Genomic DNA, 20,167 nt, shown 5'->3' with positions numbered 1-20,167 from the left:
TTCATCAGTGCAACAATCAGGGACAATTTGGGGCTGTCAGCAATGGAGAATACCATCTGTAGCCAGAGAAAGAACTGTGGAGTTTGAACAAAGTTCAAGGACTATTCCCTTTAATTTAGAAAAAAACTGATATCTTATTGTCTGATCTTGTTATCTGTTATACTTTATGTTTCTTCCTTAAGGATATGATTTCTCGGTTGTTCCGGCCAAGATGGCAGAGAGAAGACAGGCACAGTTCTAAAGTCTCCTGATCTCTTCCCCATCTATCACATGAAACAAACCTCTTAAAAGAAATCCCACTCAAAAATCCCAGAAAGAAAAGCCAGGAGAAAGAACATCTACCTCAGGATTTGTCTCCCGCTGCAGCTTTGGTAGAATTCGGGCTGGTGAGTCTGGGCTCAGAGGGAGGATCAGCCCCAGATCAGCCAGATTATCAGCTGAATTGGAAGCAGGAGTCTGAGGGCCGGAGAGTGGGACCTGCTGGATCAGCAGTGGGGCTGGAGGAAAGGGGCTTGGGTCCACGGGGAAGCAGAGGCACTGGTGTTGATGCTGTCCCCCTGGAGCTTGGGGATGGGGCTGCAGGGAGAGGTCTGGTACAGGAGAGCTGCAGACACCATCCCTGGGCCCCTCCAGTCTGAGAAACTCTGAGTCCACGCCTCCATTGCACTGAGGCCTCCTTCCAAACAAACAATTGCAAACTACTTCTGCCTCAGGCCCAGCTGTGTGAGCTGAAAAACCAGCCCAGCTGAGGAATGACCTCAGGCCAGGGTAAAGCCCACCATTGATTGAAGGCAAAAGAATTCAATAGTTACAATTCCTCCCTTCCGGCAAAGGGAGAAGGCCTTGCAACCAAAGTCACAGACACTCCAGAGAGGGCAACCAGCACCTCCTACTGGCCAGCCAGAGACACTGCACTCAGTAAAGCCTTTAGTGATCCCAAGCCCAGGTGAATCAGCTCCCCCCAACTCAAGGTCTTAGCATAATGAAGAAGGGTCAGCAGAAAGGTGGATCCATAGAAAAATTCCTGGAAGGGAAAGACCCCAACTCAGAGAGACCTGGAACCTCTGAGGAGAATACAATCTTGTCTCCAGCACAGAAAGACTTCCTTGAAGAAATAAGGAAGGAGCTTAAAAATTTGGGAGAGACAATTAATACCTTGCAACAAGAAAACAAAACCTTAGAAAGTACAATTGGACAAACACAAAAGGAGAATAAATCTCTCAGATCATCAATTCGACAGTTACAAAATGAGAATAATTCTCTCAGATCCTCAAATGAGCAAATGCAAAAAGAAATTAATTCTCTCAAAACCTCAATTGGTCAAATGGAAAGCTCTTTCAAAAGTAGAATTGACCAACTGGAAAAGGAGTTGCAAAAGGTTAATGAAGACAACTACTCCCCCAAAAAAAGAATGGAATCTACAGAAACTAATGACTCCAAGAGACAGCAAGAGTCATTTAAACAAAATCAAAAAATAGAAAAAATAGAAGCAAATGTCAAATACCTCATCAACAAAACCACTGAACTTGAGAATAGATCGAGGAGGGGCAACCTGAAAATTATAGGACTTCCTGAAAACATTGACGAGACAAAAAGCCTGGACTTAATATTACAGGATCTAGTGATGGAAAACTGCCCTGATATCATGGAATTGGAGGGCAAAGTAGTTATTGAAAGAGTACATCGATCCCCACCAGAAAAAGATCCTAAAATGAAAACACCAAGGAATGTTGTGGCCAAACTGCAGAACTATCAGATAAAAGAGAAAATCCTGCAAGCAGCCAGAAAGAAACAATTTAAATATCAAGGAGCCACAGTTAGGATCATGCAAGACCTGGCTGCATCAACATTAAGGGATCAAAGGGCCTGGAATGAGATATTTCGAAGAGCACGGGAGCTTGGAATGCAACCAAGAATCTACTTTCCTGCAAAGCTGAGCCTTCTCTTCCAGGGAACAAGATAGACATTTAACAAAATGAAGAATTCCAAAAATTTCTGATGAAAAGACCAGAGCTAAACAGAAAATTTGGACATCAAACAGGAGGTTCAAGAGACACATGAATAGGTAAAAAAAAAAGAAAGGGGGGGGTGATAAAAGAAAAAAATGCAATCTAGTAAGTTAATTGAACTGGCTATATCCCAGCATGGTGGTAAAAAAAAAAAAAGATTCTCATAAACTTTGAAAAATGTAACACTAACAGAGAGAATACACCTAGCCAGAAATGATGGACATTCGTGACCTATCCATGAGACTACTATCTAATGGGATGTAACTGGCTTTAACCCCACTTGGGAGAAAGACTGTAATAACTCTCAGGCATTTTGACTCTATTCGATAGAATATACAGAATTAGAAGGGACAGACACTCAGAATTTTCTATGACTTAGACAGAATGATCTAAAAAAAAACACTACTGCGCTAAAAAGGGGGACAGGAAAGAGATGGGAGGAGGGAGGGGATTGAATGGGGTAAATCTCATTACACTAAGAGGTACAAAAAACCTATAGTAATAGTGGGGAAGAAGGGAGCAGAGGAGAAACACCTGAATCTTCTTCTCATCAGACTTGGCTTAAAGTCAACCTACACATACTCAGTTAACTTATAAAACATCTAACCTTTCAAGTATTAAAAAGGGAAAAGGGGAGGGGTGATGGAGAAAGGGAAGGGAAGTGGGGGAAATAAGGGGAAATAATAAAAGAAAGGGAAGGGGAAAGGGAAAAAGGGAAACGGGAAAGAAAGGGGAGGGTGTGATATAGGAGGGCAAACACACTGAAGGGGGTGGTTTTCAGAAACAAAAAGACTGGGAATATGGATAAAAGTGGGGGAAAGGGGGGAAAATACAAACAGAGGGAAGATAGCATGGAGGGCAATAAAGAATTAGTAATCATAACCTTGAATGCAAATGGGATGAACTCTCCCTTCAAACGTAAGCAAATAGCACAGTGGATTAAAAACCAGAATCTGACAATATGCTGCTTACAAGAAACTCATTTGAAGCAGAGAGATACATATAGAGTAAAGGTAAAAGGTTGGAGCAAAATATATTTTGCTTTAGCTGAAATAAAAAAAGCAAGGGTAGCAATCCTTATCTCAGACAAAGCAGCAGCAAAAAATAGATAGCATTAAAAGAGATAAGGAAGGAAACTATATCCTCCTAAAAGGTACCATAGACAATAAAGTCATTTCAATATTGAATATATATGCACCCAGTGGGACAGCATCCAAATTCTTAGAGGAGAAGCTGAAAGAATTACAGGAAGACATAGACAGCAAAACTCTACTAGTGGGAGACCTCAACCTCCCACTATCAGATCTAGATAAATCGAATTATAAAACAAACAAGAAAGAAATTAGGGAGGTAAATAGATTGTTAGAAAAATTAGATATTGTAGATTTATGGAGGAAACTGAATGGGGATAGAAAGGAATATACCTTTTTCTCTGCAGTACATGGAACTTATACAAAAATTGACCATGTACTAGGACATAAAAACCTAATGATCAACTGCAGAAAGGCAGAAATAGTGAATACATCTTTCTCAGATCACAATGCAATAAAAGTCATATGCAATACTGGGCCAAGGAGATATAGACCCAGAACAAATTGGAAACTGAATAACCTCATTTTAAAAAATGAGTGGAACAAAAAACAAATTATAGAAAGAATTAACCATTTTATCATAGATAATAACAATAATGAAACAACATACCAAAACCTTTGGGATTCATTCAAAGCAGCTCTCAGGGGATATATTATAGCTCTAAATGCTCATATGAATAAATTGGAGAAAGAGGAAATCAATGAACTAAACATGCAACTAAAAAAATTAGAGTAAGAACAAATCAAAAATCCCCAATTAAGTACCAAATTAGAAATTCTAAAAATTAAAAGAGAAATTAATAAAATTGAAAGCAAAAAGCTATTGAATTAATAAACAAAACCAAAAGTTGGTATTATGAAAAAAACCAATAAAATTGATAAACCTCTGGTCAATTTGATTAAAAAAAAGAAAGAAGAAAACCAAATAGCTGGTATCATAAATGAAAAAGGTGAACTCACCACCAATGAGGAGGAAATTAAATTAATAATTTGAAATTATTTTGCCCAACTCTATGCCAATAAATTTGATAATCTAAGTGGAATGGATGAATATTTACAAAAATATAAGTTGCCCAGGTTAAATGAAGAAGAGATTAAATACCTAAGCAACCCTAGCTCAGAAAAAGAAATTCAACAAGCCATTACTGAACTCCCTAAAAAAAATCTCCAGGGCCTGATAGATTCACAAGTGAATTCTATCAAACATTTAGGGAACAATTGGTTCAATCCTATATAAACTCTTTGGAAAAATAGGGAAAGATGGAACTCTGCCTAACTCTTTCTATGAGACCAATATGGTACTGTTACCTAAACCAGCAAGAGTTAAAACAGAGAAAGAAAATTATAGACCTATTTCCCTGATGAATATAGATGCAAAAATCCTAAATAAAATCTTAGCAAAATGATTACAACAAGTCATCACTAGGATAATACATTATGATCAAGTAGGATCTATTTCAGGAATGCAGGGTTGGTTCAATATTAGGAAACCTATAGTATACTCAATTATATCAACAGCAAACCTATCAGAAACCATATGATCCTATCAATAGATCCTATAAAAGCTTTTGACAAAATACAGCATCCATTCCCATTGAAAACACTAGAGAGTGTAAGAATAAATGGACTGTTCCTTAAAATAATTAGCAGTATCTATCTGAAACCATCAACAAGCATTATACTCAGTGGGGAGAGGCTAGAGGCATTCCCAATAAGATCAGGGGTTGTTTTGAAACAAGGGTGCCCATTATCACCACTACTATTCAATATTGTATTAGAAATGTTAGTATCAGCAATTAGAGAAGAAAAAGAAATTAAAGGAATTAGAATTGGGAAGGAAGAGACAAAACTCTCACTCTTTGCAGATGACATGATAGTCTACCTAGAGAATCCCAAGAAATCATCTAAAAAACTACTGGAAACAATTACAATTTTAGCAAAGTTGCAGGTTATAAAATAAACTCTCATAAATCCTCAACTTTTCTATATATGTCTACCAAGAAACAGCAGGAAGAGCTAGAAAGAGAAATCCCATTCAAAGTAACCTCAGACAATATAAAATATTTGGGGGTCTATTTGCCAAGACAGACTCAGAATCTTTTTGAAAACAATTATAAAACACTTCTCACACAAATTAAATTAGATTTAAACAACTGGGCAAATATCAACTGCTCATGGATAGGTAGAGCTAATATAATAAAAATGATGATTCTACCAAAACTAAACTATCTGTTTAGTGCCCTACCAATCAAAATTCCAAAAAATTACTTTAATGAGTTAGAAAAAATTGTAAGTAAATTCATATGGAGAAATAAAAAAGTCAAGAATTGCCAGGAGCTTAATGAAAAAAAGTGCAAAAGAAGGTGGCTTAGCCCTACCTGATCTAAAATTATATTATAAAGCATCAGTCATGAAAACTGTTTGGTATTGGCTAAGAAATAGAGTGGTGGACCAGTGGAATAGACTAGGTGTAAAAGCAGGAGATGATTATAGTAGTCTGCTGTTTGATAAACCCAAAGAGTCTGGCCATTGGGATAAAAACTCCCTCTTTGATAAAAATTGCTGGGAAAATTGGAAGTTAGTATGGAAGAAACTTAGATTAGACCAACACCTCACACCCTTTACCAAGATAAGATTCAAATGGCTACAGGACATAGACATAAAAAACCATACTATAAGCAAATTAGAAGATCAAGGACTAGTCTACCTGTCAGATCTATGGAAAGGGGAACAGTTTATAACTAAGGAAGAGTTGGAGAATATCACCAAAAACCAATTAGATGATTTCAATTACATTAAATTAAAAGGCTTTTGCACAGATAAAACCAATGTAACCAAGATCAAAAGAAATGTAGTTAATTGGGAAACAATTTTTACAACTAATGATTCTGACAAAGGACTCATTTCTAAAATATACAGAGAACTGAGACATATTTTTAAAACAAAAAGCCTTTCCCCAATTGACAAATGGTCAAAGGATACGCAAAGACAATTTACAGATGAGGAGATCAAAGTAATCCATAGCCATATGAAAAAATGTTCTAAATCATTAATTATTAGAGAAATGCAAATTAAAGCTTCTCTGAGGTACCACCTCACACCTCTCAGATTGGCCAGTATGACCAGGAAGGATAATGATCATTGTTGGAAGGGATGTGGGAAATCTGGGACACTATTACACTGTTGGTGGAGCTGTGAATTCATCCAACCCTTCTGGAGAGCTATTTGGAACTATGCCCAAAGGGCAACAAAAATGTGCATACCCTTTGATCCAGCAATACCATACTGGGTCTATACCCTGAAGAGATGAGGAAAAAGGGTAAAAACATTACTTGTACAAAAATATTTATAGCAGACCTGTTTGTGGTGGCAAAGAATTGGAAATTCAGTAAATGTCCTTCAATTGGGGAATGGTTTAGCAAACTGTGGTATATGTATGTCATGGAACACTATTGTTCTATTAGAAACCAGGAGGGACGGGATTTCAGGGAAACCTGGAGGGATTTGCATGAACTGATGCTGAGTGAGATGAGCAGAACTAGAAAAACACTGTACACCCTAACAGCAACATGGCAGTGATGTTCAACCTTGAAGGACTTGCTCATTCCATCAGTACAACAATCGGGAACAATTTTGGACTGTCTGCAAAGGAGAGTACCATCTGTATCCAGATAAGGAGCTGTGGAGTTTGAACAAAGTACAAGGACTATAGCCTTTAATTTAGAAAAAAAACCAGATAGCTTATTGTCTGATCTTGTTACCTCTTAGCCTTCTCTTTAAGGATATGATTTCTCTCTCATCACACCCAATTTGGAACAAGGTACAACATGGAAATAAAGTAAAGACTGACAGAGTGCTTTCTGGAGCGGGGGAAGCAAGATTGGCAGAAAATTGTAAAACTCAATATCTTTAATAAAAATAAATTTTAAAAATGATATGATTTCTCTCTCATCACACTCAGTTTGGATCAATGTATACCACAGAAACAATGTAAAGACTGACAAATTGTTTTCTGGGGGGGGAGGGAAGTAAGATGGGGGGAAATTGTAACACTCAAAACAAATAAAATCTTAAAAAATTAAATAAAAAATTTAAAAAATAAAAAAACTACTGGAAATAATTAGCAATCTTAGCAAAGTCACAGGATATAAAATATCCTCAGCATTTCCATACACTAACAAGATACAGCAGCAAGAAACAGAAAGATAAATCTCATTTGAAATCACTTCAGACAATATAAAATACTTGGGTGTCTACCTGCCAAGGCAGACTCAGAAACTTTATGAAAATAAGTATTAAACAATTTCACACAAATAATATCAGATCTAAATAATTGGGCAAATGTTAATTGCTCATGGGGAGGCCAAGCTAATATAATAAAAATGACAATTCTACCTAAAATTAAATTACTTATTTAGTGCCATAACAATCAAATTTTCAAAAAAATTACTTTAGTGAGCTAGAAAAAAAATAGTAATTAAATTCATATGGAGGCACAAAAGGTTAAGGAATTAATTTTTTAAAATGCAAAAGAAGGCTGCCTAGTCATACCAAATCTAAAATTATATTCTAAAGCATCACTCATTAAAACTGTTTGGTACTGGCTAAGAAACAGAATGGTGGATCAATGGAATAGATAGGTGGAAAAGAGACAATAGTAAATGACTATAGTAATCTACTGTTGTTAACTCCAAAGATTCCAATTTTGGGGATAAAAACTCACTCTTTGATAAAAAAAAAACTGTTGGAAAAACTAGAAGATAGCATAGCATAAAGTAGGCATAACATCTCTCATACCCTATACCAAGATAAGGTCAAAATAAGTGCAACATTTAGACATAAAAGGTAATATTATAAGTCAATTAGGAGAACAAGGAATAATTTACCTGTCAGATCTATGGAAAGGGGAGCAGTTTATGACCAAAAAAGAAATAGAGAACATTATGAAAAACAAACTGGATATTTTGATTACATTAAATTAAAAAGGTTTTTCACAAACAAAACCACTGCAACTAAGATTAAAAGGAATGTAGTAAGTTGGGAAACAATTTCTACAGCTAAACTTTATATCTGACAAAGGACTCATTTCTAAAATAGAGAACTGAGTCAAATTTATTAAAAAATAAGCCATTCCCCAATTGATAAATGGTCAACGAATATGGAAAGGCAATTATTAGACAAAGAAATCAAAGCTCTCTATAGTCATATGAAAAACTGTTCTAAATTATTATTGTTTAGAAAAATGCAGATTAAAACATCTCTAAAGTAGCACCTCACTCCTATCAGATTGGCCAATATGACTAGAAAGGAAAATGATCAGTGTGGGAAAACTAGGGCACTAATGCACTGTCAGTGGAGTTGCAAACTGATCCAACATTTCTGGAGAGAAATTTGGAATTATGTCCAAAAGGCAATAAAAATGTGCATATCTTTTGATCCAGCAAGATCACTACTGGGTCCATATACTGAAACTCTTTTTATATTGTCAAACAATTGGAAATTGAGGGAATGCCCATCAATTGGGGAATGGCTAAACAAATTGTGTTATATGTATGTGATGGAACATTATTTTTCTATTAGAAATCTGAGGGGCAGGATTTCAAAAAAGCCTGGAAAGACTTGCAGAATTGATGCTGAGTGAAAGGAGCAGAACCAGAAGAACATTATACACATTAACAATAACATGGAATAATGATTGACCATGATGGACTTGTTCATTTCAATAGTTCATTTCAATAATCAAAGACAATTTTAAAAGACCTGTGTTGGAAAATACCATCCATATCCAGAGAAATAACTGTGGAGTTTAAATTAAGACCAAAGTTCATTATCTTCAATTTTTAAAAGTTGTCTTATGTATTATGTAATTTTCTTCTCTCTCTCTAATGTTTTCTTCCTTCCATTAGGATCTAATTCTTCTCTCACAGTATGTTCAATATCAATCTATGTTTAGCATGGTTATAAATACAAAGCTTATCTCATATTTTTTTGTGAGGAGGAGAGGGAAGAGAAAGGACGGAGGGAGGGAGAAAAATTGCACAATTCAAAACCTTGCCAACAAAATGACTGGGAAATACTACCATTGGAAAAACAAATATATAAAATAATTAAATTTTTTTTAAAAAAATCTAGAATTCTATGAGGTGCCTAGGTGGCTCAGTGGTAGAGCATCAGCCCTGGAGTCAGGAGTACCTGAGTTCAAATCTGGTCTCAAACACTAAATAATTACCTAGCTGTGTGGTCTTGGGCAAGCCACTTAACCCCATTGCCTAGCAAAAACCTAAAAAAAAAAATCTAAAATTCTAGAGTAACTGCTAGTTTTGATTCTTTTCCAGATGTGTACAATTCAATACTGATGTGTCTGATTTTGTCCTACTATTCCAAGTTAGTTTCAAGTCTCTAGGTTCAGATTGAACCAAATAGTTAATCTTTTCCCAAAAAAATGCTCCCTTTCTTATCTTCTCTTTATGTACAAGCATTAAATTAAATATATATAACTTAGTATTTCTGCTAAGCGTTTTATGACAGGCAAATAAAATGTAAATAAAAGGCCATAGAGAACAAACTGACTAACCTAAAGTAGAACGATTAGTCTTATCAGTAAAATTGATAGATGGGGTATCTATATCCACAGTGGTAGTCTCACATAGGGAAACCACCTACTCACTCTCTGGGCTGACAGCCACTCTGATTTGCCCTCACATTGGCAAGTCTAGCTTCCCAAAGAATGATTATCACCCATCAAACTCTCTCAGCATCCTAAGCAGTAATCCTGTGGACAAATATATTTCTCTATAAACAAATATACGAATATATTTCATCTATAAACAAAATAACAGCAATAATATTAAGACAAATAGAAGAATAATAAATTCATCACAGTCCACAACAAAACTTGGGTCACAAACCTATTAATACATTCAGTATCTGTGGGACAGAGTAGGCATAAACTTCAGAAAACAGAAAAAATAGAAGGAAAACAGGGAATAATAGAAGGAAAATCCAAGTGTCAGAGTAACTCACAACTCTGTAACTATAAATTTCATATTGATTGAAAAATGGCTAAACAAAGTAAGTTATATTAATGCAAAATAATATATAACTGTTCTATAAGAAACAATGAAAGGGATACTTTCAGAAAAATCTGGGAAGACATATGAACTAAAGCAGAGTGAAGTGGGCAGAACCAGAAGATAAATGTGAACAATTATAAAACAACATGGTAAAGACAAACAATTTTGAAAGACTTAAGAATTCTGAGCGATATAATGACAGATTACACTTCCAGAGAATCAATGATGAAGCAGGCTACTCACCTCCTACCAGAGAGGTGATACACTGACACATATATTTTTTATCCTGATTAATTCTGGAATATGTTTTATGTATTTACCGTGTATATTTTCTACAGAAGTTTTCTTTTATTTTTTTCCAATTTAGGAGGGAGACTCAAGGGAGAGAAAATTAGTGTATATTAATTGAATAGCCATAAAATAAAAGTTACATAAAATAAGAAAAATACTATCAACTTTCTTTCTAAGAACTGTCTGTAAAGTTCCTTGAGGAATATAGCTTTTGTCTTACACTGCTAAACTGATCACTCTGTGATCCACTCTGTGATCTACTTGATGTACATGTTACTGGAAACAATTTCTTAGTGAAAATAGTTGATCTGTAGCATGACCTCTCAGATTTTCTTTTATGATGTTTCTCTGTTCAATTTGATTAATTAGACAGCAATGATGCATTTTCATTCCTTCCAACTTCAAGCTTAGCTTATAGAATTCTGAAATCTTTCCTGATTTCACTTCTCTTATCTTTCTTAGTACAAACTCTTAAGTTCTCTCAGCTAATAGTCTCACTGTAACAGTAATAAAATTCTATCTATAATCAAAAAAGCTACACTTGTCTCATAATCATAAAATAGTTCTGATATCCCTATTTCCCTAATTATTAACCTAAAAATTACCCAATCTTTCATATAAAATCAATGAAGCATGCTTTATTCTCCATTCAACACAGAATTTTACAGTTTATTACTCTGAGTAATTGCTCCATTTGTTGTTTCTCTTAAAATTCTGAGCTGACCTATGTCCAAGACAAGTTGTCAGCAATTGCTTATTCTCCAGATTTCTTTATATTAGAAAATGGAAAAGGTTCACACAGGTTCAGTTCTCAACCTTGGCCAGCTCTTTCTTATTTATCTCAGCTACTCTCTGTAGCTATTTTAATGCTTTTCATTCTCAGTCCACTAACAAATGACTTTGCCTTTCTCCAAACTACTTACTTTCTTCCTTATGTCCTCATTCAGTTTCCATATTCCTCTACACACAAACTCCCTGGCCAAAAGGGGTAGGGGCAAGATTTAAAGTTTTGGTCTTATCCACCCAGCAGAACAGATCATCCCTATAATTTTTGGCCTCGATAACAAGTTACCTTAGAAGGAAAAGTTACATATAACCCAAAATGTTTATAGTTGCATTTTTGGTAACAACGAGTAAATGGAAACAAAGTAGATACTTAGCACTTGGGAAATGAATTGTATTACCTGAATAGAATGAAATATTACTTTGTTGTAAGAAAAGATGCAAATTAAAAAATATACTGAGAAGGATGGAGAGACATAAAAGAACTGTTGCAGAGTGAAGTAAATGGGAAAATATAAAAGAAGAAAGCAATAATGTAAAATGAAAAGAATGACAAAAATAAAATAGACTGAGCACTACAATTCTACTGGCCAAGCTTGTTCCCAAAGAAAAGATGTGAAATTACATCTCTCTCCTTTTCATACCATTTAACCCAGAAATTCCACCAATAGGCGTTCATGGTAGAGAGTTCCCCAAAACATTAAAATACCCATTCCAATTACTTTTTGTGGTATCAAAGAATTGGAAACAAAATAAGTGTCCTTCAACTAAGGAATGCCTAGCTGCACCAATAAGAAACAAGGAAAATGAAGAATTCAGAGAAGTATGGGAAGACATATGAACTAATATAGAGTGAAATAATAATAATAATTAGTATTTATATGGCACTTACTATACAAATATCCTTTTTCATCCTCATAACAATCCCAAGATAGTTGCTATTATTATAATACCCATTTTTTAGATGAGGAAACTGAGACAAAGAGTGATTTGCCAAGGGTCACATAGTCAGTAAGTATCTAGGGCTGTATGTGCCCCAGGTCGATCTGCTCTATCCACTACGCTATATACCTAATTACTTAGAAAGCAATAAATCCAGTGACAGAAGTTGAAGCTACATAATGAACCAACTGATTGGAAATGAGAAGAGTGTGGAAAATGTGAACTATTACCCTAATTCAATCAGGGAGATTTGGATGAACTGAAACAGTAGAAGGGTAGGCTCAGTGGAAAACATTCTCTATTTGTCTTAGGGCATGTTGAGTTTAAGATACCAGTGGAACAGCCAGAAAGGATCAGAAAGGAAATCTGGTCCTAACAGAACCTAATTACCCCATCTCATATCTAATAAGTGTTAATGAAACTTTCTTTAGAAGATCATAAGGAGAAACTCACTAACCCCCCCTCCCCCAAGGCAGCCTTTGGACATATCCTCTAAGCAGTAGGAAACATGAAAATAAAAGATTGAAAGAAAAGGCTGGAGATTTAGATGTAGGTATCATCTTCAAAAAAGAAGCAATAAGAATTTGTGTTGGGGCTGAAGTAACAACACAGGATTTGGTCTCAGAAGACCTTACTTTAATTCTCATTTTGACTTTGTACTAGCTATATGGTTGGAGCAATCCATTAATTCCTAACCATTTATTGAGCATCTGGGCACTGCCAGGCTCTTTACTAGGTGCTGAAATGCAAAGACAAAAAATAAAACTTTGCTCAAGGCCCAAATATTAGAGTTACCTGACCTTTCTTGGTACCATTTCTTTCATCTATAAAATAAGGGAATGGCCCTGGATGATCTCAAAGGTACCTTCCTGTTTAATTCTGTGCAGGTTATGATCCCTAAATCCAAGGTGTTCTGGTCCCAGAGCTGATGGTTAAAATTTTCATTGTGAACATGGTTTACCCCTCAACCATTAGCAGATACACCAAATAATGCCTTGTTTGCTTTACAGTCTAGAATTAGACTGTTTTATTGTTTTGATTGTCAAGAAGATAATGTGATGGAGGAAATGCAGATTAAACTTAAAAGTTGTCATCTACTTTTTTTTTCCCCTGCAAATTCAGAATTACCAGCACATTCTTCCATAAATCTATGATGTTGAAAGTGATTGGCGGAGGTGTGGAGTTTGAACAAAGTTCAAGGACTAGTCCCTTTAATTTAGAAAAAAAACAGGGGCAGCTAGGTGGCGTAGTGGATAAAGCACCAGCCCTGCAGTCAGGAGTACTTGGGTTCAAATCCGGTCTCAGACACTTAATAATTACCTAGCTGTGTGGCCCTGGGCAAGCCACTTAACCCCATTTGCCTTGCAAAAAAAAAGAAAAAAATAGGTATCTTATTGTCTGATCTTGTTACCTCTTAGACTTCTTGTCTCTTCTTTAAGGAGATTCCTCTCTCATCACACTCAATTTGGATCGAGGTACAACATGGAAACAAAGTAAAGACTGACAGATTGCTTTCCGTGGGGGTGGGGGAGGGAAGTAAGATGGGGGGGGGAATTGTAAAACTCAAATAATATCTTTAATAAAAATAAATTTAAAAAAAGTGCTTGCAAAGGGAGAGACTATAGAGAGAAGAAATAAGGGCTAAAACAAGATCCTTGGGGACCACCCACTTTAAGTTGAAAGGAGGAAAAGAGGACAGTGAAAAAGGTAAAAAGGGGGAGGTTAGAAAAGAGTATGCTGCCTTCAAAGGTAAAGGAGAAATGTTACAAAAGAAGATAGCTTTTCTCTCTCAATTCAAAAATACCTAAATAGGAGATGTGCCAGGATAATTCAGCTAATAGGCACTAAAATATGTGAACTCACATTCTCTATTCAAAGGAAATCCTTAGAGCTAATGGACAGACTCAAAATATTCAGAAATCCCAGAGAAATGTAGTTAATTGTAGAATAAGAAGAAAATAACCCCACTCTGAGTGGGACAGAACATAGTAATTTGGATCTTGGGAGTCACATATTTACTATGATGCAATAAAGCTAAATAGTCAAATGGGAAGAGAATAAGGGAGAGGATTCAGGGCAGAAGGTAAGCCAAGGTCCCAAAGAAATTTGTTTGAGCTAGGTGTTCCTATTATGAGCTGCCTAGGATGAGAAACGTAAGACATTCAATGGATGATCAAAATCTTCTATAAGCCTTTCAGAGTTCATTCTTCCATGACCTCTGAACTGTTTGTGGGGTTGAAGAAAGGGGATATTGGGAAGAGCAACTGAAAGAGAAGAAAGAGGAATTCCAGGTTAGGTGGGGATGGAGCCCCCCCTTTTGTGGAGGGATGGGCCCTGGTCTAAGGGCAATAGACCTGGATTCTACTTCTGGTCTTGCCACCAATTCACTATATAATCTTTTTTTTTAGGTTTTTGCAAGGCAAATGGGGTTAAGTGGCTTGCCCAAGGCCACACAGCTACGTAATTATTAAGTGTCTGAGACCAGATTTGAACCCAGGTACTCCTGACTCCAGGGCCAGTGTTTTATCCACTGTGCCACCTAGTCGCCCCAATTCACTATATAATCTTGAACAAATCACTTAACCCTCAGGAGCTTTAGTTTCCCCATCAGTGAAGACTCATCCAACCCCCTTAGGATCATTGACTTAGAGCAGGAAGGGGCCTTAGAGAAAAATTAGCCTAACATAATTATTAATTCAATTTTATTTTCAGGTCTGCATTCTCTCTCTTTCCTCTTTCCTCTCCCTTCCCCACTTTGAGAAAGTAAGGAAAACAAACTATGTTATAAACATGTATGGTCAAGTAAATAAATTTTCATATTGACCTTGTACAAAAAAAAAATATGCTTCCATCTACACTATTGAAGCTCATTCGCCACTCCCTCAGGGACTAACACACTCATTTTACAGATATGGAAACTGAAATCCAGAAAGATCCAGGGATAGATAAAGGGATAAATAACGGTAGTAGGGGTTTGAATTCAGCTATAAGACTGCAATCCACAAAGATAAGGATCAGAATAGAACCACTGAGTCTTTCCTCTCACCCTAAGATGGCCTGATCCTGACCCCACATTAGATAGGGCAAGATGCCAGTTCTTTTAGCCTTGGGAGGAGGAGGTGCTATTATTCACTAAGGGACCTTGTCCTCCTGAAGGTACTACCATCACTTTTGTCTTTGCAATTATCTAGTGCTCCTCTAACTTTCTCTAGGTAGAGTTTGGTAGAGGGATAGCTCTTATTCCTAGTGAAAAGTAGGAAAAAAGGAGAAGTTGAGAGAAGAGGGAGAGGACCCAAAAGGGAATATTCCCTCACCTATCTTACAGATTGTTAACTGAACAAACTTCAAGACCCCTTCAAGACTCCAGGCCCCTCACATAGGAGACTACTCAGTCTCCTTCCTTAGTCCTCTATTGTCTTCTCTGCTGCTCCCAAATCTACTATACCTTGGGAGCTCTGACCAAATCCTCCATATTTCTGACTTGAGAGAAGGGTCCCGTACCTATAATGATGTGACTTTTTGTTCCTCCTGACCCAGGACATAGAGTATCATGAGGTTGTTGTGGGGTCATCTGGTGCTGGGGAACTCTGCTGGGCATGGCCTGTGGAGTAATGTTGACACTGTTTCTGAAGGCAAGGTTGGAAGCCCTGAAACTTTCAGGACCCCAATTCCACCTTAAGACCAAGAACTCCATGTATTCCCTGATATCTCTAATCCCCTTGGCTCCAGATGCCCTGGATATCCCCATGGAGAAATTATCAGGACAACTTTTGACCTCAAATATGGCAGTGGTGAAATATCCCTATTCATACCCCTTCCTGATCAGCCACCCAGACATGTGTCAAAGTAATACTACCCCTTTCCTGCTGATGTTGGTGATGACTCAGCCTCAGGACAGAGAGGTCCGGGAAGCTATCCGGACCACCTGGGGAAATGAAGCCATCATACCAGGTGTGACCATCCATTGTCTCTTTGTCCTTGGCCTTTTTCCATTCCACTTACATAGACACTTTCAGTATCTGTTAGAGATGGAGGATGCCAAAAATCAAGACCTGCTCCAGGTGGGCTTCCTAGATACATATAACAACCTGACTTTCAAGACCCTGATGGGACTGGAGTGGGTGGCACGACACTGCCAAACTGCACAGTATGTGCTCAAGGTGGATGGCAATGTATTCCTGAATGCTAACTTACTGGTACATAAGGTGCTTCTGCCTGAGGGGCCCCCACAACCATCCTTCATCACAGGCTACATCTATAAGAACAGGATGCCTGTGAGGAATCCAAACTCCAAGTGGTACATGCCCCGAGAGGTGTTCCCTGGAACCATCTACCCAGCCTACTGTGGTGGGGCTGGCTACATCATGTCTGGCTGTCTGGCCCTGAAAATTCTTGCTGTGGCCAAGAAAATCAAGACAATATACTTGGAGGATGTGTTTGTGGGGTTATGTCTGCAGCATTTGAGGGTGAAACCCACTCCTAGCCCTCTAGATATCTTCCAGTTCTTTGGCAGGGAATATGAACGGTGTGATTTCATCCAGCTTGCAATTGTCCATCCCATCAAGCCCATGGACCTACTGTGGATCCGGACAGACTTTCAGAAGGCCAATACCACCTGCCCTCTGAGTTAGGTTATGACATAAGAACCTTTCTGTCCTCCATCTAGGATTCATCTGCTTTCCCTTTCCTCCCAGCCTTTTCCACCCCAAAGGACCCCATCTTGATAGCCCCTACTCCAATTTAACAAAGCTCCCCAGGGATACTAATATCATCATTAAAGTTTTTGATAATAATATCCTTTCTCCTATCCCACTGAATGATTAATGGAGCCCCCATCCTCAGAAAGAATGGTTAGCATTTTATATAGGAAACAGTGGGGGAAATACTGGAAAAATATAAACAAATGTGATACAGAAAAAAACAAGGATTAAGTTATTAAGAACCAATGAAGGGGGAGCATCTAGGTGACTCAGTGGATAGAGCACTAGTCCTGAGGTCAAGAATCCCTGAGTTCAAATCTGGTCTCAGACACTTAATAATGACCTAGCTGTGTGGCCTTGGGCAAGTCACTTAACCCCATTGCTTTGCAAAAACAAGAAGAAGAAAAAAAAGAACCAATGAAGGGGAGATAAGACTTTGGTCTGGACACTGGTCTCTGCCTCTGGGTTTCAAGGGAGGTAATCCACTTCCCTACTTGGACTCCCATCTTTAGTTCTGAGTATCACATTTGAGGAAGCTCGTTGGCAAGTAACTAATGGTACTCCACATTTCATCTGTCAATTAACCAAGCCAGTGCTGTCCCTGGATAGGAGTTGGGATGAATGGTCTTCACTTACTCTGCAGTAAAATTGAAATTTCTGCCCTCATCTTTGGCAATTCCTTTGCTAATGTGATCTGTGTGTTTCTTTAGAAATACTAGTCAAGATGCATTTCTTATGCACCAAGTTAAGTACTGAGCAAATAAATACAAGGGGGAAAAGGGGTCTCTGGACTCAAGGAACTTACATTATGAAAATGAGGTGCAAGAAGAAGGAAGAAGGACTGCCTATAGTGTTAGGGCTGAAGAATGAGGGATGGTTAGTCTGGCCCTCCCTCAAAGTGAAGAAGAGTCTGTGGTGAAGTAATGGACCTCAAAACCAACATTTTTAATTTTGCATCCACTTCAGTAAACATTTAAATCCACGTGTGAATAAGTAGTCCTTTGGGGTCACATGAAATTAGGAGGGAGATTAGAATCTTCTTAATAATTGAAAGCATGAGCCAAGTGAACAAATAAAATATGAATTCTTATGGGAATCAATGCATGCCCTCTCCTAGGAGTATCAGTTTTATTTGTTGGAATTTGAGAAGGAAAGGCAACTAAGTAAATGGTGAACAAAGGATGTGTTGAAATAATAACTTTATCAAGGTAGCAGGATATAAAATGAACCCACATAAATCATCAGCATTTCTATATAGGATCAACAAAAATCATGAGCATGAAATAGAAAGAGAAATTCCATTTAAAATAACTACAGACAACATAAAATGCTTGGGAATCTACCTCCCAAGACAAGACTCAGAAACTATATGAACACAATTACAAAATATTTTTCACACAAAATCAGATATAAACTAGAAAACTGGTGATTGCTCATGGTTATATATGAGCTTCTATAATAAAAGTGACAAATATACCCCAAAGTGACGCTTGACGTCCTAGTCAACATGTAGACTACATAAACTACCAGACAGCGATCCTAGGTCTCAGTGACTAACCCAAGACCTTTTGTGCAAGCATTTTACAAGATCTCATCTGAGTAATTTTTTAGACCCTCTGCATACAAAGAGATGTGGACTAGCTTGGGTCCTATCGCTCCTGGTATCCTATTAGGGAGTCATAAGATCCAGGTTCTGTCTGAGGTATGTACAGGTACCCATAAGAATTCATAATTTTTAAAATTTACTTTGCTCAAGCATGCTATGTTCATTTTTTAAAATTTCTTTTATGTTTTTACTTTCTCATTGTTTTTTCCCCTTCATTCTAACTCCTTTTTCACAACATAACTAATATGGAAATATCCTAAACATGATTGTACATGTACAACCTATATTAAATTGTTTGCTTCCAGGGGGAAGAAGGAGGAGAAAAGGGAGGGTAGTAGAAAAATGTGGAATTCAAAAGCTTACAAAAGGATGAAGGTTGAAAACTATCTTTGCATGCAAATGGAAAAATTAAATTAAATTTTTAAAAAAGACTGGAAAAAATTTTGCTTAGCTCAAGCCTATATTCCTATTATAATTCTAGTCTTCTCGGCTGCATTGTGGTCCACATAATTAAATGTCATTTAAGCAAAAAAATGACATTAACAATACTGGCTTCCAACCTCAATTCCCTCAACCCTCCCTTCTGTGGGTGTTGATTCCACAGAAGAAGCCACAGATCATCTTGGTGGAGAGAACATCTTTCTATCATTTTTTTCAAGTTCAAAGATCAAAGGGAGGAGTGGGACACTTGGCTCACCACAATCACAGCAGCCCATCTTACTAGATGAGGGTGATGTCATCCACCCTAACTCTTCTTGCAGAGATAACATTGATTTTTTTGGCAAATCGCCAGCCAAAATCCCTAGGTCCAATGAGGCAGCAGGATGGTCACAGAAGAATCTATGATTAGGAGTATTTTTATCAATGGGTATTGCTGCTGAGCCTGAGGAGTTCCACTAATTAATCAACATATTCTCCCCACATTGATACCAACCTGCAGGTTCATTGCCCCTGATGCATCTGAAACTTATCTAGTTTACATCTCCATAAATTGTAAGGAATCTCTTCCATTTTAAAATGTCCTGTTCCAGGAGCTGCTAGGTGGCACAGGAGATAGAGCACCAGCCCTGGAATCAGGAATACCTGAGTTCAAATCCATCCTCAGATACTTAATAATTACCTAGCTGTGTGGCCTTGGGCAAGCCACTTAACCCCATTGCCTGGAAAAAATGTAAAAAATATAAAATAAAATGTCTTATTCTAGAAGGATATTAAATAACATTAAGCAACTCTCTTTACAATTTAAATAAGCCTGGCAATTCAGTTTCTAGTCCTCAATGTTCCCTACCCTTATCTGCTACCTAAAAAATCCAGATTATAGTTATTTGCTTGGTCCTAGAGAAGCAGGGAGCCCCTGTCCTTATTATAGAGCAGGAATAGCCAGATTAGCATCTGGGAGCAGAGAGGCAGAGGGTTCCTCACAGAGGACACCCTAATTCCAATCCCTTCATACTCCAAGCTATATGGACAGAGAGTGTATGTCTGTTTTTCAGAATCTTTTTTTTTTCATTCTTGCTTCTCAGCACTTAGCACAGAGACTGACAATTGTTAAAAGTTTAATGACTGATAGATCTGCTGTTCCCAGATCTGCAATTCATATCCTCCCCCACCAAATACCCAAAACAGAAAAACCTTTCCGATTGGGAAGGTAGAAGAGTCAAGGGAGCTGGGT

At 37.3% G+C, this 20,167-nt stretch overlaps 1 protein-coding gene across 1 annotated transcript; it reads left to right on the top strand.

Annotated features, from left to right (window-relative positions):
• The first annotated feature begins 15,739 nt into the window (after window positions 1-15,739).
• LOC141496998 (beta-1,3-galactosyltransferase 2-like) lies at window positions 15,740-16,820 on the top strand. The gene is given in 2 exon segments (XM_074199583.1): window positions 15,740-15,769; window positions 15,771-16,820. Coding segments are annotated over 2 exon segments (1,080 nt in total).
• The last annotated feature ends 3,347 nt before the right edge of the window (window positions 16,821-20,167 follow it).

The sequence above is a fragment of the Macrotis lagotis genome, chromosome X (genome assembly GCF_037893015.1).
Source record: "Macrotis lagotis isolate mMagLag1 chromosome X, bilby.v1.9.chrom.fasta, whole genome shotgun sequence".
In the NCBI taxonomy this organism is placed as follows: domain Eukaryota; kingdom Metazoa; phylum Chordata; class Mammalia; order Peramelemorphia; family Peramelidae; genus Macrotis; species Macrotis lagotis.
This window is presented reverse-complemented; position numbering and strand designations above follow the sequence as displayed.